This window comes from Panulirus ornatus, chromosome 25, assembly GCF_036320965.1.
Source record: "Panulirus ornatus isolate Po-2019 chromosome 25, ASM3632096v1, whole genome shotgun sequence".
NCBI lineage: Eukaryota > Metazoa > Arthropoda > Malacostraca > Decapoda > Palinuridae > Panulirus > Panulirus ornatus.
In genome coordinates, this window is record NC_092248.1 from 13,836,752 (window position 1) to 13,861,261 (window position 24,510).

Here is a 24,510-nt window from a genome sequence, read left to right on the forward strand (position 1 = left end):
TCATACTTGTATTAACCCCTATTAACCCCTTCTGTTTCCAAATGGGAAACAGAAGGGGTTAATAGGGTGATAATAACAAGTAGTGGTGATGTGAAAAGGAGATGGAGTGAATATTCTGAAGGATAGTTGAATGTGTTTGATGATAGAGTGGTAGTGGTAGATGTAGGGTGTTTTGGTCCAGGTGATGTGCAAAGTGAGAGGGTTAGGGAGAATGATTTGGTAAACAGAGAAGAGGTAGTAAAAGCTTTGCGGAAGATGAAAACTGGCAAGGCAGAGGGTTTGGATGGTATTGCAGCACAATTTATCAAAAATAGGGGTGACTGTGTTGTTGACGGGTTGGTAAGGTTATTCAATGTATGTATGACTCATGGTGAGGTGCCTGAGGATTAGGTGAATGCTTGCATAGTGCCATTGTACAAAGGCAAAGGGGTTAAAGGTGAATGCTCAAATTACAGAGGTATAAGTTTGTTGAGTATTCCTGGGAAATTATATGGGAGGGTATTGATTGAGAGGGTGAAGCCATGTACAGAGCCAGCTTGGCACCAGGAAGACGGAATCAGTGTGGGATTTAAAGACTTTATGAATTGTTTGCACCTGATGAGGCAGACTGTCTCCGTGAAACATGTTCTGCATTTATGAAAAATTACATGTTAAATGAAATCATCTGAACTCCTACTTTTTGCAATTTCATCTTCATCAATATAAATTAAAACAACACTGAGTACCAACAAATATGGTTAAACGAAAAAACATTTTCTGATTTTAATAAGGAATGCTAAAACAGGTAATGCTGATATCAACAACTTCATCTAATCCTGCTTCCATACAACTGCAGAGTGAAAACTCTCAATGTTCAAAACTATACATTTACTAAAATTGAGTAGTAACCAAAAAGATGGAACTCTTAGAATCCATTATCAGTATCTGGTCCAATTAAAGTCTCAATACCATAGCCTATCATATATAAAAACCATACGCCCAACCTTGTTGATCCTCTTCTGTTTGCCTATTGAACTACCCATCTTTCTATCCATAATTTATGAACAGTTTCCACAATCATACAAACTGATCTATGTAAAATACCTCCTGAACTTCATCCTTCTAATCATTAACTACTATCTCCTTTTCCCAGAATATCACACACTATCAGTACATTGCATTCATGTACAAGCATGCTGCATAGGCCAAATATGATAACTGCAGCACTAAAACAGACTAACAAGTTTACAAAGTTCCTGTTTCATACAAAATATAGCACAGAGGAAAGTAAATAGTGTGTAAAATTGCTTAAATGAATTAGACACAAGGGGCATCACATACTTGAACAAAACATTTTGCACAATTCTCTCAGCATTATAGGATAAAAGTACAAAAACATAAAGAATGAATCATATACATAAAGATAAATCATCACTTTATGAAAAACAACTTATTTGATTTCACTTGTAAAATCAATACAAACTTGTGAGCAAACATTTTAAGTTAAATGGGGTGAATGACTTTTTTTTTCACATAATTATTAACAAACAGAATGATTTACCAAATAAAGTAGCTGAAAACAGTACTAAATATACATCTAAGAATAGACAATAAATATTTCACTTCAAGTCCATGACTTACATTATTTGCACCTCCTATTTGCAATGACAGTTTGCAGGTTATTATCTTTGAATTATCTGTATGGCTTCTTACTTTTACCACACTGATCTGTGAGTTTCTGATATTCCATCATCACAAACAGCCTTGAAAGGACCCCAAGCCCTATTGCTGTTTGAATTCCTTTGTATGCATACGGAGCATGGTTAGAAAATGAAATAGTACAGTATATGCTGTCTGCATGAATGAATGTAGTTCATTAACCACATAGCTTTTACTCTTAACTACTGAGTAAAGGGACATACAGCATTAATCTACTATATATCCATAACATCCATGGGGATAGGGAAAAAGAATACTTCCCACGTATTCCCTGCGTGTCGTAGAAGGCAACTAAAAGGGGAGGGAGTAGGGGCTGGAAATCCTCCCCTCTTGTTTTTGATTTTCCTAAAGAAGGAACAGAAGGGGGCCATGTGAGGATATTTCCTCAAAGGTTCAGTCTTCTGTTCTTAATGCTACCTCGCTAATGTGGGAAATGGCAAATATGTATGGAAAAATATCCATAACATATCATGCTACAGTCACAAAATTATCCATTACTTCATATTACATTTAAAAGTAGAAAAAGCAGTGGCAGGACAAAAACAGAGACTGAAGGCAATTGCACTAAAAAAGATGGAGATGGTTAGAATATATTCTTTGGAAGAAAAAAATTACAATAACATGAGGGATATGGTAGTGATTTCAAAGATAGAAAATAGGTAATAACTTGAGGTAGGTACTATAACAGAATGGCATTCACCATCCACAGCCCACAAGGCCTGGTTTGGACTTGCAAGCTGGCAAGTGTTTCTAGCAAAGTTATGGACATTTGCAAACATTTTTGACATGTTAAGGCTCTGGAATATGCAACTTTCATAACAGAAAAGTGCAGCCTGATAAACATTGTAAATGATGTTCAGGTTAGCTACTCTATTATACTCATGGAAGCAATATACTGGCAACAAATGTATGAATTTGTAACACTACTAGTGCATACATAACAATATAACACCCCATTCATTAACCCTTTTGCTGCAGAATTTATTTCCAGCTGCAATCCTGAGGAGTGTGAATGCTCCAGTGAAATATTAAAATGGTAACTGGCCCTTTATTATTACTTTTTCTATCAGAACAAATCCATGAAGTTTCCATATCTCACATTAAAGCTTTAAAATATGATAACTAGGGAAAAAAAAACAAAAAATCAAAATTAAGTATCTATGGGTGACACCTGCAGGATGGCATAAATTTCCTTGAGAGTTCCTTGAGAGAACATAATTATTACTCCTTAAACTCATAATGACAATAGAATTCTAAATGACATGAAAAATTAAATATCTACTTTAAAAGGACACAAAGGAGCACCACGTTGACAACTCAACAGCACTTGCCAAAACATACTATTTTATCATTACGCATCTTTACCAGTGCACTAGAGATCATTACCTGTTCATTGCCATGGCCAGCCCCTTGAGGAAGTTCCAATTGGGAACAGGCATTAGATAAAAAATAAATATAGATAGCATTTTACCTATGCATCATAATATGACACACACACTTATACTGATGAACAAAATGTAAAAACCACAAAGAAATAAAAGGGCTAAATTTAAAATTATGTAAAACACTTGTCAGAAACATTACATGATATCATTATCAATCTGTATTTAAGAATTATAATACAGTCTTACTTACACAAAAGTCTTGACATTATAACATCTATAAATTCCCTAAATAACTGTGAAAACAAAGTAAAAAGAGAAAAGAGACATATTCAAAGCACTAGTGGATGGCAGCAGTCAGGTGGCTGAGTCACACTTTATGTGGAGTTTCCTCCAACCCCTATATGGGGTCAGAATCTTACAGGACCCTAGCACTATTTCCTGGTTGAAGGAGGTTAGGCAAACTATGTGATGTATAAATCATTTTTTGACAGGTGTGGACTTCAGTCTTTTTTTTTTTTTTTTTTTTTTTTTATACTTTGTCGCTGTCTCCCGCGTTTGCGAGGTAGCGCAAGGAAACAGACGAAAGAAATGGCCCAACCCCCCCCCCCATACACATGTATATACATATGTCCACACACGCAAATATACATACCTACACAGCTTTCCATGGTTTACCCCAGACGCTTCACATGCCTTGATTCAATCCACTGACAGCACGTCAACCCCGGTATACCACATCGCTCCAATTCACTCTATTCCTTGCCCTCCTTTCACCCTCCTGCATGTTCAGGCCCCGATCACACAAAATCTTTTTCACTCCATCTTTCCACCTCCAATTTGGTCTCCCTCTTCTCCTCGTTCCCTCCACCTCCAACACATATATCCTCTTGGTCAATCTTTCCTCACTCATTCTCTCCATGTGCCCAAACCACTTCAAAACACCCTCTTCTGCTCTCTCAACCACGCTCTTTTTATTTCCACACATCTCTCTTACCCTTACGTTACTCACTCGATCAAACCACCTCACACCACACATTGTCCTCAAACATCTCATTTCCAGCACATCCATCCTCCTGCGCAGTCAGTCATATTTTGCAGTAAAAAGGAATGCTGTGTATTTAGTTATAATTTGCAGTCAAAGCATTAATACATTCCAGGTATAAGCTTACTAATCACTACAGGAAAGGTCACACATAATATTCAATAATAAAATGACCAAGAGTTTGTATCAATAAATTTGCATGCCTGTCCACTATCTTCTCTAAACTCTCCACGAAATACAAAATATGGCACACTAACAGGCTAGGGATATGCCAAAATAGTTTGTTCTTTTCCTTTTATATATTTTACTTTTGAATGTATACAAGCAGTTGACCACCACAACTTCTGATACCTAAAAGTTTTGTTTCCCTGAGAATATAAAAATTTGTGAATAACAAAGTTCTGAAAGCAATAGTTTGATGACTTCTCGTGTAACAAACTCTAGCCCCAAAAGTATTCTTTTTCATTCCACTCCTTGATTATATGGGCCTGAAGCTTTACACATGTTTGCTTCTAAAGGCTCTCCAAGATATGCTCATAAAAATCAAGCCAATGACTCACCCATAATCTATAAAAGCTCATAAAATTTTATGTTTTCACCAAGTGATTAATTTGAATGCATATTAACACTTAGTCACATGATATAGGCTTATATAAATGTTTCATATGTTAAGACTTTTTCAGTAGATCAACAGTGATGTTTCCATTACAGAATGGATATATTTAGCACTGAGTCTGCACTTCTGGGTCTGCCACAGATACACCTCATGTGGGTCACTCACAGAACTTCAGGATAAAATCATGGATGGTCTCTAATCTGATTCTTTTTGTAAGGTCAGGTCAGAGACCATGTTCCTCAGGTGGCAGTAAAACCTTATTCCCTAAGTACTGTATTAGTGGGTCAGGCAAGGAGCCTTGTTTCTTGGTTCAATATTGTTCATATAATGCTTTACATTGTTCTTGATATTTCCCCTGATGATGTCTTGAAAATCTGGAAAAAGTGCTTCAGAAGATGTTCATTCTTCTGTGAGTTTTGACTTTCCACAAACATACAATCTATTCTTGTCATACACAACACTTGACAACACTTAACTCACATAGCTAATTTTTTGTAACTCACGATTTTCCAGCAGTGAGCACTATGTGCTAGCCCTGCCTTTTCGCAAAACTTTAGGAGCAACAGATAGAAGTGGAAGGAGCATTAGGTATAAACATTGGTAGAAGTAGTAAGTAGGAACATTAGGAAGCAGCAATAAGTAGAAGTCAGAAGGAACATCAGGTAAGAGCCTCTACAAACACAGTGCTAGACTTGCCCTCTGCCAGTGGCCTATTTAAGGTAAGGCATTAAAGGCTAAGAAGCAGCACTGGAGTTCAATAGTTATGGAGACTCTACTGATGTGGCCACTTACTGGAATTAGTTCCAGTTGGGAACAGATGTTAAAAGATATAAATAGGCAGATATATTTTGACTCTAATTCCATCTTAAAACTAATCTTCCAGATATGACAAAATCAATTTTTCCTATTTCTTTATTCACCTTAGCACTTTTGTGGTATACCTTATTGTTCTGATTATGATGTTTCTATTCTGATTACACACAAGTTTACTTAGCTTTATGCGGGTTTAGTTTGTGTGGTCTTGCATATATGTGGCTAAACTATTCCTATTAAAATTCACTTTATATATAAGGTTTGAGTTTATTTATAACAGCAATGCAGTTGCACTCGCTCATGCAGTCCACAATTATCTAACCAACTTTGCAGTTCGTCCAGTTCTCCATGTCAGATGAAGTAAAAATCATCATTCCTTATTTCTCTCATGACTTCAACATCTTCTGCAAACATGCTCAGGTAGGAGTCCAGTCCATCAAACAATTCATTTATATGTAAAAAAAAAAAAAAAAAAAAAAAAAAAAATAGCAGTGGGCCTAAAACCGAACCCTGTGGTAAGCCACTTGTGAGCCCAGCCTATTCAAAAGACACACCCCTTACCTGTGTCCTTTCTCCCTTCCACTGAGGTAATCTCTCATGATGAAGTCTGCATCTAATTCCTCCTCACTCTTCTAGCTTTTGCATCAAACTAATGGGGTACTCTACCAAAGGCTTTCTGGGAGTCTAGAACACACAGTCTACCTGTCCATCTCTTTAATCTAAAGTGAAGTCTAGATGACTGGTTATGCATGACCTCCTTTCCCTAAAATCATGTTGCCTGTCAGTTAGGTAGTTTCTCCTTTGCCAGTAATCATTCACTTACTTTCCAACATTCTTTTCCAGTGTTTCACAAACCACGCTTCTTAGTGAAACTGGCCAGTAGTACAATGCGATTTCCCAATCACCTTTCTTATATACAGCTAAACATTTGCCCTTTCTCATCTCTGGAACTACCACTACCTCTAGTGATCCAGTAAACACTATTTTGACTGGCCAAGCAAATGCCTCCACACATTTCTTTAGCACACATGGAAAGATTTCATCTGGACCATGAGCCTTGTAAGGGACTAGTTATTTTAATAATCTTATTATATTTTTTTCATTTTCTGTGCCTTTAAGACTTCTTCCACCTTTGTAATGTGCTACAATATTGTCTTCCGAAGTAAAAACACTTAAATCTATCATTCAACTCCTCAAATTTTCCTTATCATCCTCAAAAGTTCTTCACACCAGGTCCCTTAGTCTGATTATATGCTCTTTAACAAATTTGCTTCTAATAAACTTATGCAAAATTATTGGATTGTATTTTGCTGTGTCCACAATGCTTTTTTTAAAATCTCTCCACTTCTTCCACTTTACCTTGCATTACTAACACCTTGATCACCTGTATCTTTTACATGCTAGCTGGTTGGCTGCAGTGTCATTCATATCTCCTCCATAGTAAATCTCTGGGCTCTCACTTTATGACATTTTCCAAAGAACCATATCTCTCTTCCTCTTGATCCTCCTACTCTATTTGCTACCAGGTATACTTATGTTATGACCCTTCATTTTAGATTCCAAAGAAACTTCCACAGTCCTAGTCTATACTCATGTTATACATTCCCTCTCCAAATCAATACTCTTGAGAACCTGATCAATTGTACATAGTTTCCCTGACTGTATTTTCTCTCTGTGCTCTGTGGCACCTCTGATTTCTTTCTGGTGCCCTCCTGCATTACATATTCAAAATCAAACACTACATAATCACTCTTGCTAAGTGGAGCATCATATTTCACATATTCTGTTTCCATGCCACTGTGTCTAAAAGCAAGGTCAAGCAGAGATGGTGTATCATCTCCCCTGGTTCTCTTAAGCTATGTGATGAGTTAGAAGAGGAAGTTTTCCTGTACACCTTTGTGTATGCCAAGTCACAGTAACCAGGAAAGTCATGACAGGTACAAAGTTCCATGGCTTCGAGGTGTAGGGAAAGAAACAATTATCAAAACCACTCACCCTTGAACTGTCAATGGCCTCACAGTAATTGTGTGACACAGCAGCTTGCCGAGTATTGCATGGTCTAGCTAGTGGTGGTGGTGCACAAGCAACCAGTCTTCGGAAGCAAAAAACTAAATCAATACCTATAGCAGGGGGAAAGGGAACCAACACTGCAGCACAGGGCAAGTGAATCAAGTTTAAAGTTAGCCTGGGAGAATTGATTGATAAGTCAGTCTGCTTTCAACTGAACTCTGTCAAGTAAGGATGAAGAGCTAAAACTACCGTAGATGTGAAAGCAGTATAGATTAATCTGTTGTATAAACAGAGCAACTGTTTGGAAGAAAAGAAATTTTGACATCTAAACAAGGCTCCCATTTTCCTAGGGGCAGACTTAGTTATTTTCATAGTGTGGGGTTTCCAATATAGTGTGGCTGTTACAGTACTACCAAGTAAGTTCACTGAGTCGAGAGGTAGGTTCACCGAATCCTTAAAGGAGAGAGGAAAGCTGAGGAATTTTCAAGAAAGAAATATTTAGAAACCAGATCTTGGAGGCTTTAAAATCAACCAAGACTTTGTCTACCCCACTAACATATCCTGTCCAAGTCTGAGTGTATTGAGGAAATTGCGTCAAGATGAGAAACAGATTGAGTGAGAGGAGGGGCAGAATTGAAGAATTTGGAGGAATGCCATGTTGAATTATCAGCATATGAATGCATATGGTGATTTAAGGAAGAACATTCATTGTTGATAAAAAGGAAAAAAGTGTAGGAGATAGGGAAGAACCTTGAGAGACTCTAATCTTGATGGAAAAAGGGGAGAGGTTGATCCATTAACAACCATGGATACAGATCTGCCAGAGAGGAAGCTAGATATATGGGAGCATATCTATGAGGGAGGAAAGCCAAATGAGGAGCTTAGAGGTGAGACCATGATTCTACATCCTCTTAAAAGCTTTTCATATATCAAGGGCAACTATACAGGATTCCCCAAGATGTAGAAGAATGACGGTAGGAGGTATAAGAGCATGATGTTACCAGCAGTGAAGGTAAAGATGAACTTAGTTCCAGTGTGAGGAGGGGAAGATGCTTTATCATGTCCACTACTTACTTCATGGCCATGGACGGATATTGCCAATCTCCATCCAACACAATTTGTCTTTGATAAAGGTAACTCAGGTATAACAGGTGTTTCTTCTGTCAATAAGAATTCTAAGGAGCTGGGCAGTTTCTTGGAGTATTCTGATGATGATGTGTTACATAAATGCCCATACATGCACATATACATATCAACATACATATACATACACAGACATATATCTTTTTTCTTTCTTTCATACTATTCGCCATTTCCCGCGATAGCAAGGTAGCGTTAAGAACAGAGGACTGGGCCTTTGAGGGAATATTCTCACCTGACCCACTTCTCTGTTACTTCTTTTGGAAAAAAAAAAAAAGAAAAATGAGAGGGGAGGATTTCCAGCCCCCCGCTCCCTTCCCTTTTAGTCGCCTTCTACGACACGCAGGGAATACGTGGGAAGTATTCTTTCTCCCCTATCCCCAGGGATAACATATATATATATGTATATATATTTTTTTTTTCTTTTTTTTTATACTTTGTCGCTGTCTCCCGCGTCTGCGAGGTAGCGCAAGGAAACAGACGAAAGAAATGGCCCAACCCCCCCCACACACATGCACATACATACGTCCACACACGCAAATATACATACCTACACAGCTTTCCATGGCTTACCCCAGACGCTTCACATGCCTTGATTCAATCCACTGACAGCACGTCAACCCCGGTATACCACATCGCTCCAATTCACTCTATTCCTTGCCCTCCTTTCACCCTCCTGCATGTTCAGGCCCCGATCACACAAAGTCTTTTTCACTCCATCTTTCCACCTCCAATTTGGTCTCCCTCTTCTCCTTGTTCCCTCCACCTCCGACACATATATCCTCTTGGTCAATCTTTCCACACTCATCCTCTCCATGTGCCCAAACCACTTCAAAACACCCTCTTCTGCTCTCTCAACCACGCTCTTTTTATTTCCACACATCTCTCTTACCCTTACGTTACTCACTCGATCAAACCACCTCACACCACACATTGTCCTCAAACATCTCATTTCCAGCACATCCATCCTCCTGCGCACAACTCTATCCATAGCCCACGCCTCGCAACCATACAACATTGATGGAACCACTATTCCTTCAAACATACCCATTTTTGCTTTCCGAGATAATGTTCTCGATTTCCACACATTCTTCAAGGCCCCCAGAATTTTCGCCCCCTCCCCCACCCTATGATCCACTTCCGCTTCCATGGTTCCATTCGCTGCCAGATCCACTCCCAGATATCTAAAACACTTCACTTCCTCCAGTTTTTCTCCATTCAAACTCACCTCCCAATTGACTTGACCCTCAACCCTACTGTACCTAATAACCTTGCTCTTATTCACATTTACTCTTAACTTTCTTCTTCCACACACTTTTTTTTTTTTTCATACTATTCGCCATTTCCCGCGATAGCGAGGTAGTGTTAAGAGCAGAGGACTGGGCCTTTGAGGGAATATCCTCACCTGGCCCCCTTCTCTGTTCCTTCTTTTGGAAAAAAAGAGAGAAATAATACTTACCTAGTTATTCCCTGCATGTCAGAGAAGGAGACTAAAAGGGGTTGGAATAGGGGGCTGGAAATCCTTCCCTCCTGTTTTACTTATCCAAAAGAAGGAACAGAGATGTGAGCCATATGAGGGTTTTCCCTCTGAGGCTCAGTCACCTGTTCTTGACTTCACCTTCCTAATGTGGGAAATGGCATATATGAAATGAAAAATATACATATATGTGTGTGTGTGTGTGTCTGTGTCTGTGAGCAGATGAGGCATTTCTTTGTCTGTTCCTGGTGTTACCTCACTAATGCAGGAATTGGCAATCAAGTATAAAAAAAATATTGTAAACACCAAAACATCAATTACTGGCAACAAGACTAATACCATCATTGTGTAGAGAAACTCCACATACTTATGAGTGTCAAGAAATTTAGCACTGGTGTAGTACGTAAAAGAAAGTCCATACATATTGCATCATATGGTGAGGAATGCAGTGTATGTGTGCCAGAGTCAGCCTGGGCAACAGCCATGACTCCTGAAAAATCATTCATCTGTAAGCCTTGCCATATCCATAAGCAGAGATCTACCATATTGCCCTCTATATATCATGTGTCTTAGAAAAATAATCCTTTCATATAGCATGAAAAAATGAAATAAAGGTTTTCTTCTTTTCTTTAAGTCCTGCAGTATGGGTATATATAATATATCAGGTTGCCATACTCAATGAGTTAAGAGGGCTAAATCTTCCCTGCATCTATTTTCTATGCTTCTCTGTCCATCCTTGCTATTATGTATCCTTCTGGACTGACAAGGTTAGAATTTAGTTCATATGTAAGTTTCATTTCCATCACTCCCACAAAATTGGGACTGCAACCACTTATACAGTAATCCCTAAATTCAAGTTCCTTTCCATCTGCCACCAGATTATCTGCATTTGTAAACAGAACCTTCATCCAAAGGCACTTGCTATTTGCTTGTTCCAAACTCCTTGAGCTAGACTAAGGGCCTGATCTGATGCTGCTCATTTATTACCTTTTGCCATCTCATTCTCTCTCTCTCTCTCTCTCTCTCTCTCTCTCTCTCTCTCTCTCTCTCTCTCTCTCTCTCTCTCTAATCTATCTATCTATTTCGCCATTTCCCACATTAGGGAAGTAGCGTTAAGAACAGAGGACTGGGCCTTTGAGGGAATATCCTCACCTGGCCCCCTTCTCTGTTCCCTCTTTTGGAAAATTAAAAAAAACGAGAGGGGATGATTTTCAGCCCCCCACTCCCTCCCCTTTTAGTTGCCTTCTACGACATGCAGGGAATACGTGGGAAGTATTCTTTCTCCCCTATCCCCAGGGATCTATCTATCTATCTATATATCTCATTTTTACAAATGACTTGGCACTGTTTTCAGAAACAAGTAAATCATTCGTTCCTCTCAGGTCACATTGTCATAAAAATCACTACAGCACATAAAATGGATATCAATGATTGTAAACGATACAGGAGCAGTAGTAAAGGATAGTAGGTAGAGCGATATAAATTTTCACCACAACAAATCTTATCATAAAAAGAAAGATTGTTGAAAAGATCATAAGCATAAAATGGAATGAGGTCTCAGAAACAATGACCTTCAGACAAACACAAAAGTAAACTGTGAGATTAGGCCAAATAATAACTGAACAGATACCACAGAAAAAGAAAACAAGATGGAAAATACCTAAAGACAGAAAACTGTGGATGAACAGAAAAAAAGGCATGGAATAAGAGGATGACAACAAAGGAAACAAGAACACAGGAATTAGATGAAAAAATAAACAATGCAGATGCAGAAATATTGCAATCCCATAGAAGAGCACAATAAATGAATGAGGAAAAAGTTATACAGAACATGGAAAAGAATCCACAGTTACTATTTACGTACATGAATGAATCAAAATATGAGAAAGCAGTGACTGAACCATTTAAGGTGGGAGACAGGTATGAAAATGACTCCTATGATATATGCAGTATGCTGTCTGAACAATTCAAATCAGTATTCTGCTCAAAATGTTACAAGAAATATGAGGAATTTGAAGATGATTATTCCATTCAATGTTTCCTTCATTTTTTACACAGCAACCCAAAGAATGAGTCATCCATTCCTGGCATTACCTCACTGTGGTACAAGAAGAATAAAAAACATTCGTGCAAGATATCTATGGTAAAATGAACATTTCTCCGAGTAGCACCAATACCAATCTCTCAATCCTGTAGATGTTAAAGCACAAGTTTTCACTCTTACTACAACTGCATACAGAGACAACCAAGGAACATACATTACTTGATACAGACATTTCAAAACCTTGCACTGCATCATGGAAGGAAATACTACTCATGTCCTACCCAAAAAGATAACACATGAAATATAATGCCCTACTGGAATGTAATCTGAAATAAATGTAAAAAAGAATATAGTGCACTTTGCTTTCTTTTACACTGCTGCTCTTTTTTACTCATACTTTTCTCTGGTTGGACCTATGGCTTCTTTAACTTTTCCAATAACATCAGTAAATAACAGAGTCCCACCAAACACCAACACTGTGCCAGTCCAATGATATAAGGTAAATGGATTTTGAAAGTACAGGATGGAAAAGATGAGAGAGAGGAACTTGCGCAGGGTCAAGACAAGAGTGACTGTCAGAGAGCTGCATTCTGATGTCAGTGTAAATACGGAACTAATGCATACATATCTGATTAATGGTTAAGGAGAAACAAACTGAACATTTTGGATCTATGTACCTAAATCTATATCAACACATGTATTCTCCCTTCTGCATTCAAAGCAGAGTGGTGCATGCACAATTTCTCCATTATTTGCAGTCACTGATAATCTTTTAACCTTCACATTACTGACATAGAAGAGGTTATTACAGTATTATCATTATTGAGATCATTCCTGAACCCCTTTCTTAAAGGGTACTCCAGGACCCCTTTCCCAGGGGCTTCAGCAGCTCAAAATCTGAGCTTTTTTTTTTTTTTTTCTTTTCCACTGTCTCCCGCGTTTGCGAGGTAGCGCAAGGAAACAAACGAAAGAAATGGCCCAACCCACCCCCATACACATGTATATACATACACGTCCACACAGGCAAATATACATACCTACACAGCTTTCCATGGTTTACCCCAGACGCTTCATATGCCCTGAATTCAATCCACTGACAGCACGTCAACCCCGGTATACCACATCGATCCAATTCACTCTATTCCTTGCCCTCCTTTCACCCTCCTGCATGTTCAGGCCCCGATCACACAAAATCTTTTTCATTCCATCTTTCCACCTCCAATTTGGTCTCCCACTTCTCCTCGTTCCCTCCACATCTGACACATATATCCTCTTGGTCAATCTTTCCTCACTCATTCTCTCCATGTGCCCAAACCATTTCAAAACACACTCTTCTGCTCTCTCAACCACGCTCTTTTTATTTCCACACATCTCTCTTACCCTTACGTTACTTACTCGATCAAACCACCTCACACCACACATTGTCCTCAAACATCTCATTTCCAGCACATCCATCCTCATGCGCACAACTCTATCCATAGCCCATGCCTCGCAACCATACAACATTGTTGAACCACTATTCCTTCAAACATATCCATTTTTGCTTTCCGAGATAATGTTCTCGACTTCCACACATTCTTCAAGGCTCCCAGGATTTTCGCCCCCTCCCCCACCCTATGATCCACTTCCACTTCCATGGTTCCATCCGCTGCCAGATCCACTCCCAGATATCTAAAACACTTTACTTCGTCCAGTTTTTCTCCATTCAAACTTACCTCCCAATTGACTTGACCCTCAACCCTACTGTACCTAATAACCTTGCTCTTATTCACATTTACTCTTAACTTTCTTCTTTCACACACTTTACCAAACTCAGTCACCAGCTTCTGCAGTTTCTCACATGAATCAGCCACCAGCGCTGTATCATCAGCGAATAACAACTGACTCACTTCCCAAGCTCTCTCATCCACAACAGACTTCATACTTGCCCCTCTTTCCAAAACTCTTGCATTCACCTCCCTAACAACCCCATCCATAAACAAATTAAACAACAACTACACTCAGTAAATGCGACAGGATGTAATCCTTTGAAGCAAAGGGTTATTTAACAAAACTGTCGTCTATTTTGTCAACTGAAGATGATACAGCCTAACCAAAGGTGACTTTTCATTCATGGTGTAACCTCAAGCAGGAAGTATCCAGTAAAACCTAGGTAAGTTTAAACATGAATAACAATTTATATGTTTCACACCAACAAACTACCATTAACTTGTGTTTCCCTCTTCATGCCTAGATAATCTAAAGAGGCCCAAGACAACCAAGTCACAGACAGTCTCCCCACTTTGCTCCTACTCATACACTCCTTTGTCGCATACAGTCTCCCTCAAAGTAATCTATCACATACACTCCTTCCATATACACAGGGTCCTTACAGAACAACATAGTTACATTCCCAGTGATCCGTTGTTATAGTGAAATGTAAGAGTAATTGAAACGTTTCTCCAATCTAATTCCCATATAAGGACTATACCTGAGAAATACTTAGAAAAGCAAATGGATTTGTATGTAGCATTTATGGATCTGGAGAAGGCATATGATAGAGTTGATAGAGATGCTCTGTGGAAGGTATTAAGAATATATGGTGTGGGAGGCAAGTTGTTAGAAGCAGTGAAAAGTTTTTATCGAGGATGTAAGGCATGTGTACGTGTAGGAAGAGAGGAAAGTGATTGGTTCTCAGTGAATGTAGGTTTGCGGCAGGGGTGTGTGATGTCTCCATGGTTGTTTAATTTGTTTATGGATGGGGTTGTTAGGGAGGTAAATGCAAGAGTCCTGGAAAGAGGGGCAAGTATGAAGTCTGTTGGGGATGAGAGAGCTTGGGAAGTGAGTCAGTTGTTGTTCGCTGATGATACAGCGCTGGTGGCTGATTCATGTGAGAAACTGCAGAAGCTGGTGACTGAGTTTGGTAAAGTGTGTGGAAGAAGAAAGTTAAGAGTAAATGTGAATAAGAGCAAGGTTATTAGGTACAGTAGGGTTGAGGGTCAAGTCAATTGGGAGGTGAGTTTGAATGGAGAAAAACTGGAGGAAGTGAAGTGTTTTAGATATCTGGGAGTGGATCTGTCAGCGGATGGAACCATGGAAGCGGAAGTGGATCATAGGGTGGGGGAGGGGGCGAAAATTTTGGGAGCCTTGAAAAATGTGTGGAAGTCGAGAACATTATCTCGGAAAGCAAAAATGGGTATGTTTGAAGGAATAGTGGTTCCAACAATGCTGTATGGTTGCGAGGCGTGGGCTATGGATAGAGTTGTGCGCAGGAGGATGGATGTGCTGGAAATGAGATGTTTGAGGACAATGTGGTGTGAGGTGGTTTGATCGAGTAAGTAACGTAAGGGTAAGAGAGATGTGTGGAAATAAAAAGAGCGTGGTTGAGAGAGCAGAAGAGGGTGTTTTGAAATGGTTTGGGCACATGGAGAGAATGAGTGAGGAAAGATTGACAAAGAGGATATATGTGTCGGAGGTGGAGGGAACGAGGAGAAGAGGGAGACCAAATTGGAGGTGGAAAGATGGAGTGAAAAAGATTTTGTGTGATCGGGGCCTGAACATGCAGGAGGGTGAAAGGAGGGCAAGGAATAGAGTGAATTGGAGCGATGTGGTATACAGGGGTTGACATGCTGTCAGTGGATTGAATCAAGGCATGTGAAGCGTCTGGGGTAAACCATGGAAAGCTGTGTAGGTATGTATATTTGCGTGTGTGGACGTGTGTATGTACATGTGTATGGGGGGGGGTTGGGCCATTTCTTTCGGCTGTTTCCTTGCGCTACCTCGCAAACGCGGGAGACAGCGACAAAGTATATATAAAAAAAAAAAAAAAAACCTGAAACAGCTCACCATTATCATATTATACTCTATCATGACGTAAATTAGACTCCTTGATTCAGCAACTGTTGCCATATCACTAGTAAATCATACAATATTCAATTATTTTTACTGATTGCTGGTAATGAGAGATTAAGATAGGCAGTGGTAGAAGTAGAGTGAACAGTTTGTCAGGCCTTCCAAAACAAATTTTCCATTTCAATATGTGTTATTTATGTTTGTTCATGTATCTGGCAATCATATTAACTATTCTATTATATTCAAGTTATGGTACTTTAAGAATATGAAAACTAGGTGTTCCTTATGATATCACCATCAATGGCTTGAATATAATTAGAATCTAATGTTATTCTGCTTTGATATTTTAAGATAAGAGGTATTTGGGTCAGGGTGTTATGCAAAGTGAGAGAGTCATGGAAAGTGGATAATGAAGAAATAAGGTGGTGAAAGCCTTCGTGAGATGAAATGTGGCAAGGTGGCTGTTAGTGAAGAGATAAGAGGTGGAGAAAGCCTTACTTAAAATGAAATGTGGCAAGGCTCTGGTTTTCATTCCTCTTTTCATAACATTCAAAATTCGTTTATTTTTTTAAATCAACCCTAGCAGGGTATATGGATCTGATACCATCCCATTCGTGTTTTGTAGGGGCATAACTTTCACAAAGCGAGATATCACTCTGAAATCTTCTCTTTATCTTTCTGATATTTAGTCGTCCTCTTTGAGAGACACTAGGGAATCCTGCCTCTGTTGCAGTCCTTTGCATATCAAAATCTGCTCTTAACATTTTGGATGTCCTCCCTCACGGTGTTCTCTCACACCTAACATCTTTTTTGGCCACTCGGGCACCGTGGTTGTTGGTAGATTAATCTCTTCCTCTTTTCCTGTCTGTAGAAATGCTCTTTGGGGTTCTGTCCAATCTCCAAAGTTCTTCCTCCAATTTTTCAACGATTTTCCTTTAAACTTATAACCAAATACATTCAAAACACTGACCACTTAGCACTGTATTCTTCCATTTTCCCCCCAAATGTGCTCCGTCTTTTACATGTTCGATCTGCGTCTCTTGTCACAACCGCCTTAGCTTTATGAACTTATCCACCAACACGATTTCTCCCTGCTTCATGTATTAATATACTTACACCAACATTTAGTACACCTCTTAAGTCAATAGGAATCCTGCTCATATTCTGATGTTGATTAGTTGGTAAGACTTTTTAATGTACGTATGGATCATGGTGAGGTGCCTCAGGACTGGCGGAATGCATATATAATGCCATTGCCTAATGGTACTGGGGATAAAGGTGAGAGTTCAAACAACAGGGGTATAAGTTTGTGTAGTGTACCTGGTAAGTTGTAAAGGAAAGTAAAGACTAAGAGCATGAATGCATGTAGAGAGCATCAGATTGGGGATGAGCAGTATTCTTTCAGAAGTGGCAGAGGATGTGAAGATCAGGTGATTTCTTTGAAGAATGGGCATTACAAATACTTAGAAAAACAGATGCATTTGTAAGGGACATTTATGAATCTGAAAAACCATATGATAGGGTTGCTGGTGATGCCTTGTGAAAGTTCTTAAGAATATAGTGTAAGAGAAAAGCTACTAGAAGCAGTGAGGTTTCATTATGGGTGTAATAAGGATTGTGTATGAGCAATAGAGGTGGGAGAATGGTTCCAACCAAAGGCTGGTCTCTGGCAGGAGTGTATGGAGTCACCAAGGCTGTTTAATTTGTTTATGGATGGGGTGGTGAGAGAGGTGAATGCAAGAGTCTTGGAGAGTGGCAGCAAGTGTGAAGTCTATGGGGGATGGGAGGGCTTGGGAAGGGTTAGTTGTTGTTTGCTGATGGCAGATTAGGGTGAGAAACTGCAAAAGTTTGTGACTGAATTTGAGAAGTCAGTATGAATTAAAGTAAGTTAATTAGGTTTAGTAGGGTTGAGGGGTAGGTTATTTGGGGTGTGAGTCTCAATGGAGAAAACTTAGAGGAAGTGAAGTGTTCTGGATACCTGGCAGTGGACACAGCAGCAAATGGAAGCACGGAAGCAGAAGAGTATAACAGGGTGGGTGAGAAGGTGAAGGTTCTAGGAGCACTAAAGAATGTGTGGCAAGAGAGAACATTATCTGGGAGGGCAAAAATGGGTATGTTTGAAGGTACAGTAATCCCTACAATCTTATATCAATGCAAGTCATGGGCTATAGATAAGGCTGTGCAAAGGGTGAATGTGTTTAAATGAAATGTTTGAAGACAATATGTAGTGTGAGGTGGCTTGATCAATGAAGTAATGAAAAGGTAAGAGGGAGGTGTGGTAATAAAGAGTGTGGTTATGACAGCTGAACAGTGTGTTAAATGCTCTTGATATATGGAGAGAATGAGTAAGGAAAGGTTTACTTACTCGATCAAACCACCTCACACCACATATTGTCCTCAAACATTTCATTTCCAACACATCCACCCTCCTTCGCACAACCCTATCTATAGCCCATGCCTCGCAACCATGTAACATTGTTAGAACACTACTCCTTCAAACATACCCATTTTTGCTCTCTGAGATAACGTTCTCACCTTCCACACATTCTTAAACGCTCCCAGAACCTTCGCCCCCTCCCCCACCCTGTGACTCACTTCCGCTTCCATGGTTCCATCCACCTCTAAGTCTGCTCCAGGATATCTAAAAACACTTCACTTCCTCCAGTTTTCCTCCATTCAAACTTACCTCCCAATTAACTTGTCCCTCAACCCTACTGAACCTAATAACCTTGCTCTCATTCACATTTACTCTCAACTTTCTTCTTTCACACACTTTACCAAGCTCATTCACCAACCTCTGCAGTTTCTCACCCGAATCAGCCACCAGTACTGTATCATCAGCAAACAACAACTGGCTCACTTCCCAAGCCTTCTCATCCACAACAGACTGCATACTTGCCCCTCTCTTCAAAACTCTTGCATTCACTTCCCTAACCACCCCATCCATAAATAAATCAAACAACCATGGAGATATCATGCACCCCTGCCACAAACCGACATTCACTGGAAACCAATCACTTTCTTCTTACTCAAACACATGCCTTACATCCTTGGTAAAAACCTTTCACTGCTTCTAGCAACTTATCCCCCACACCATATACTCTTAAAACCTTCTACAAAGCATCTCTATCAACCCTATCACATGCCTTCTCCAGATCCATAAATGTTACATACAAATCTATCTGTTTTTCTTAGTATTTCTCACATAATTCAAAGCAAACACCTGATCCACATATCCTCTACCACTTCTAAAACCACACTGCTCTTCCCCAATCTGATGCTCTGTGCATGTCTTTACCCTTTCAATCAATACCCTCCCATATAATTTCCGAGGAATACCCAACAAACTTATGCCTCTGTAATTTGAACACTCATCTTTATCTCCTTTGCCTTTGTACAATGGCACTATGTATACATTCCACCAATCCTCAGGCACTTCACCATGATCCATATATACATTAAATATCCTAACCAACCAATCAACAAAAAAGTCACCCTCTTTTCTAATAAATTCCATTCCACTGCAATACCATCCAAACCCAATGCCATGCCGGCTTTCATCTTCCACAAAACTTTCACTACCTCTTCTCTGTTTACCAAACCATTCTCCCTGACCCTCTAACCTCGCTCACCAACTCAACCAAAACACCCTATATCTGCCACTCTATCATCTAACACATTCATCAAATCTTCAAAATACTCACTCTATCTCCTTCTCACTTCATCACTACTTGTTATTACCTCTCCATTTGCCCCCTTCACCGATGTTCCCATTTGTTCTCTTGTCTTAGGCACTTTTTTACCTCCTTCTAAAATATCTTTTTATTCTCCCTAAAATTCAATGATACTCCCTCACCCCAACTCTCATTTGCCCTCTTTTTCATCTCTTGCACCTTTCTCTTGACCTCTTGCCACTTACTTTTATATATCTCCCAGTCATTTGCACCATTTCCCTGCAAAAATCGTCCAAACACCTCTCTTCTCTTTCACTAACAATCTTACTTCTTCATCCCGCCACTCACTACCCTTTCTAATCTGCCCACCTCCCACCTTTCTCATGCCACATGCATCTTTTGCGCAAGCCATCACTGCTTCCCTAAATACATCCCAATCCTCCCCCAATCCCCTTATGTCATTTGCTCTCACCTTTTGCCACTCTGTACTCAATCTTGCCTGGTACTTCCTCACACAAGTCTCCTTTCCAAGCTCACTTACTTTCACCACTCTCTTCTCCCCAACATTCTGTCTTCTTTTCTGAAAACCTCTATAAAGCTTTACCTTCACCTCCACAAGCTGTGATCAGACATCCCTCCAGCTGCCCCTTTAAGCATATAAACATTCAACAGTCTCTCTTTTACACACCTATCAATTACCATGTAATCCAATAATGCCCTCTGGCCATCTCTCCTACTCAAATACATAAACTTATGCATATCACTCTTTTTAAAGCAGGTATTCCCAATCAACAGTCCTTTTTCAGCACACAAATCCACAAGCTCTTCACCTTTCCTTTTACAACACTGAACACCCCATGTACACCAATTATACCCTCAACTGCCAAATTACTAACCTTTGCATTTATATCACCCATCACTATAACCCAGTGTCCTGCATCAAAACTGCTAACCTACTCTCTCAGCTGCATTAGCAAGGTAGCGTTCAGAACAGAGGACTGAGCCTAAGAGGGAAAATCCTCACTTGGCCCCCTTCTCTGTTCCCTCTTTTGGAAAAGTAAAGGCTGAAGGGGAGGATTTCAAGCCACTCACTCCCTCCCCTTTTAGTCACCTACGATATGCAGGAAAAACAGAGGTAGAATTCTTTCTACTATACCTCTAGGGTACGGGAGAAAGAATACTTCCCACATATCATAGAAGGCGACTAAAGGGGGTGGGAGCGGGGGCTGGAAACCCTGCCCTTGTATTTCAATCTCTAAAAGAGGAGACAGACGAAGGAGTCAAGAAGGGAGTGCTCATCCTCCTCGAAGGCTCAGATCAGGGTGTCTGAATGTGTGTGGATGTAACCCAGAGAAGAAAGGAAGGATAGGTAGTATGTTTGAGGAAAGAAACCTGAATGTTCTGGCTTTGAGTGAAACAAAGCTCAATGGTAAAGGGAAAGAATGGTTTGGAAAAGTCTTGGGAGTAAAGTCAGGGATTGGTTAAAGGAAAAGAGCTAAGGAAGGAGTAGCACTACTCTTGAAGCAGGAGTTGTGGCAATGTGTGATAGAGTGTAAAGAAATAAATTCTAGATTGATGTGGGTAAAACTGAAAGTGGACAGAGAGATGGGCGATTATTGGTGCTTCTGCACCTGGTCATGAGAAGAAGGATCATCAGAGGCAAGTGCTTTTGGAGCAGCTGGGTGAGTGTGTCAGTAGCTTTGATGTACAAGACCGTGAAGAAGTGAGAAGGAAATGGAGTGAGTATATTGAAAGTCTGTTCAATGTGTCTGATGACAGTCAGATGTAAGATGTAAGATGTTTTGGTCGGGATGGTGCACGAAGTGAGAGGGTCAGGGAGAATAGTTTGGTTAAGAGAGAAGAGGTAGTGAAAGCTTTGTAGATGAAATCCAGCAAGGTGGTGGGTTTGGATGGTTTTGCAGTAGAATTCATTAAGAAAGGGGGTGACTGTGTTGTTGATTGGTTGATAAGGATACTCAATGTATGTATGGATCATGGTGAAATGCTTGGTGGAATGCATGCATAGTGCCATTGTAGAAAGGCAAAAGGGACAAAGGTGAGTGTTCAAACTACAGAGGCATGAGTTTGTTGAGTATTCCAAGGAAATTACATGGGAGGGTACTGATTAAGATGGTGAAGGCATGTACAGAACATCAGACTGGGGAAGAGCAGTGTGGTTTCAGAAGTGGAAGAGGATGTGTAGATCAGGTGTTTGCTTTGAAGAATGTGTGTAAGAAATACTTAGAAAAACAGATGGAATTATATGTAGCATTTATGGATCTGGAGAAGGCAATATGATAGGGTTGATAGAGATGCTTTGTGGAAGGTCTTAAGAGTATATGGTGTGGGGCGTAAGCTGCTAGAAGCAGTGAAAAGTTTTTATCAAGAATGTAAGGCATGTGTGCAAGTAGGAAGAGAGAAGAGTGATTGGTTCCCAGTGAAGGTCGGACTGCAGCAAGGGTGTGTGATGTCCCGATGGTTGTTTTATATGTTTATGGATGGAATGGTTAGGGAGGTAAATGCAAGAGTCTTGGAGAGGGGAGCCAGAACATCTAGGTTTCTTTCCTCAAACATGCTACCTATCTCTCCTTTCTTCTCATCTTGGTTATACCCACACACATTCAGACACCCCAATCTGAGCCTTCAAGGAGAATGAGCCCTCCCCACTTGACTCCTGTTTCCTCTTTTAGAAATTGAAATAAAAGAAGGGGAGGGTTTCCAACCTCCCGCTCCCACCCCCTTTAGTCGCCTTCTATGACATGCAGGGAATACATGATTAGGGCATTCAGTTAATCATACTGTCTCACCTAAGAAAAAATGAAACATTTACATCATTAGCTTTCTTGTCTCTTGTTGTGAGAGTTCTCATTCTTATACCACTCAGTATTTGGGGATGTGGTAAGTGCTTCTTGAACTCAAGTTTTTCATTTATAGAAACTATAAAGTCTGACATTTTCATCACTCTCTGTTTGTTTCCCCATGGGGCCTTTGTAGGAACACAATGATATAATGTTTATCATCCATGGCTTATTCCTTCAGATTTCTCATTAATTACTAAGAGTACAAATGGAGACATATTCACTTATGAATGCTGGTGTTTCTATGCTTTGCAATTTCTGAGGGCAAAAGCCAGCAAATTGTCAGTTCAGGAATTCACAGATGGTAAATGGAGTAATCAATAAATCTAACAAGTATATTCTCTTTGCAGTGTTTGGGTTTTTACCACTAAATAAAGTGAGCCTTGTGAAGAATCTCTACACATAATCAAGTGACATCATAACAAGATAAATGCTGTATAATCTATCTTTTTTTTTTTTCTTTTTTTTTTGTCGCTGTCTCCCGCGTTTGCAAGGTAGCGCAAGGAAACAGACGAAAGAAATGGCCCAACCCACCCCCATACACAGGTATATACATACGTCCACACACGCAAAATATACATACCTACACAGCTTTCCATGGTTTACCCCAGACGCTTCACATGCCCCAATTCAATCCACTGACAGCACGTCAACCCCGGTACACCACATCGCTCCAATTCACTCTATTCCTTGCCCTCCTTTCACCCTCCTGCATGTTCAGGCCCCGATCACACAAAATCTTTTTCACAGTGAACTATCTACAGTGAACTATCCAACAAATGGAAATCTAGTTTCATGATTACCAATGAACCAAAACTGAACAAAAGATTCATAATAAATATCCTTCACACAACAATATTCTGCACTTTCATATTCATGTTTAATGAAAACACTTGTAACACTACTCCCTATTACGGCTTTCCTCTCTCTCTCTCCTATGATCAAGATAGTGATTTATTCAATTCTCAGTAATGTTCCAATATCAGATGTTCACCACAAGCTCAAAATACTAAAAACTCATTGCTATTTCTTTAACCCTTCGGTACACCTGTAAAAATGATAAAAGCAAACAATTATAGTATACATATCAAAACCATACAAAGATGAGTTGCACTAATTTCCATGACTGAAATAAAAAAAAACATGAATAACAGCCTATTTCCAGCATATTCTGTAAACTGGAAAACTTTCTGTACCTACCTCTAATGTTTTTCATACATTTGGACAATTTGTACAGGGAAATAATGCAAATGAGTGGGAGATGTATAAAAGAAAGAGGCAAGAGGTCAAGAGAAAGGTGCAAAAGGTGAAAAAGAGGGCAAATGAGAGTTGGGGTGAGAGAGTACCATTAAATTTTAGGGAGAATAAAAAGATGTTTTGGAAGGAGGTAAATAAAGTGCATAAGACAAGGGAACAAATGGGAACTTCAGTGAAGGGGGCTAATGGGGAGGTGATAAAAAGTAGTGGTGATGTGAGAAGATGGAGTGAGTATTTTGAAGGTTTGTTAAATGTATTTGATGATAAGAGTGGCAGATATAGGGTGTTTTGGTCAAGGTGGTGTGCAAAGTGAGAGGGTTAGGGAAAATGATTTGGTAAACAGAGAAGAGGTGGTAAAAGCTTTGCGGAAGATGAAAGCTGGCAAGGCAGCAGGTTTGGATGGTATTGCAGTGGAATTTGTGGTAAAAGCTTTGCGGAAGATGAAAGCCGGCAAGGCAGCAGGTTTGGATAGTATTGCAGTGGAATTTATTAAAAAAGTGGGTGACTGTATTGTCGACTGGTTGGTAAGGTTATTTAATGTATGTATGATTCATGGTGAGGTGCCTGAGGATTGGTGGAATGCATGCATAGTGCGATTGTACAAAGGCAAAGGGGATAAGAGTGAGTGCTCAAATTACAGAGGTATAAGTTTGTTGAGTATTCCT

At 39.7% G+C, this 24,510-nt stretch overlaps 1 protein-coding gene across 5 annotated transcripts in view; it reads right to left on the reverse strand.

Moving 5' to 3' along the window:
- Positions 1–749: 749 nt before the first annotated feature.
- LOC139757296 (UDP-xylose and UDP-N-acetylglucosamine transporter-like) overlaps positions 750–24,510 on the reverse strand; it is an 89,861-nt gene continuing 66,100 nt past the window's right edge. For 4 of the 5 annotated variants that reach the window (XM_071677664.1, XM_071677666.1, XM_071677668.1 and 1 more), the window contains one exon: positions 750–12,853. In XM_071677664.1, coding sequence (XP_071533765.1) covers positions 12,613–12,853 — 241 coding nt within the window. In that variant the 3' untranslated portion in view covers positions 750–12,612. Of the gene's footprint in view, positions 12,854–15,298; positions 22,847–24,510 lie in introns of those variants that run through there. The other variant, XM_071677669.1, reaches the window with a different exon arrangement.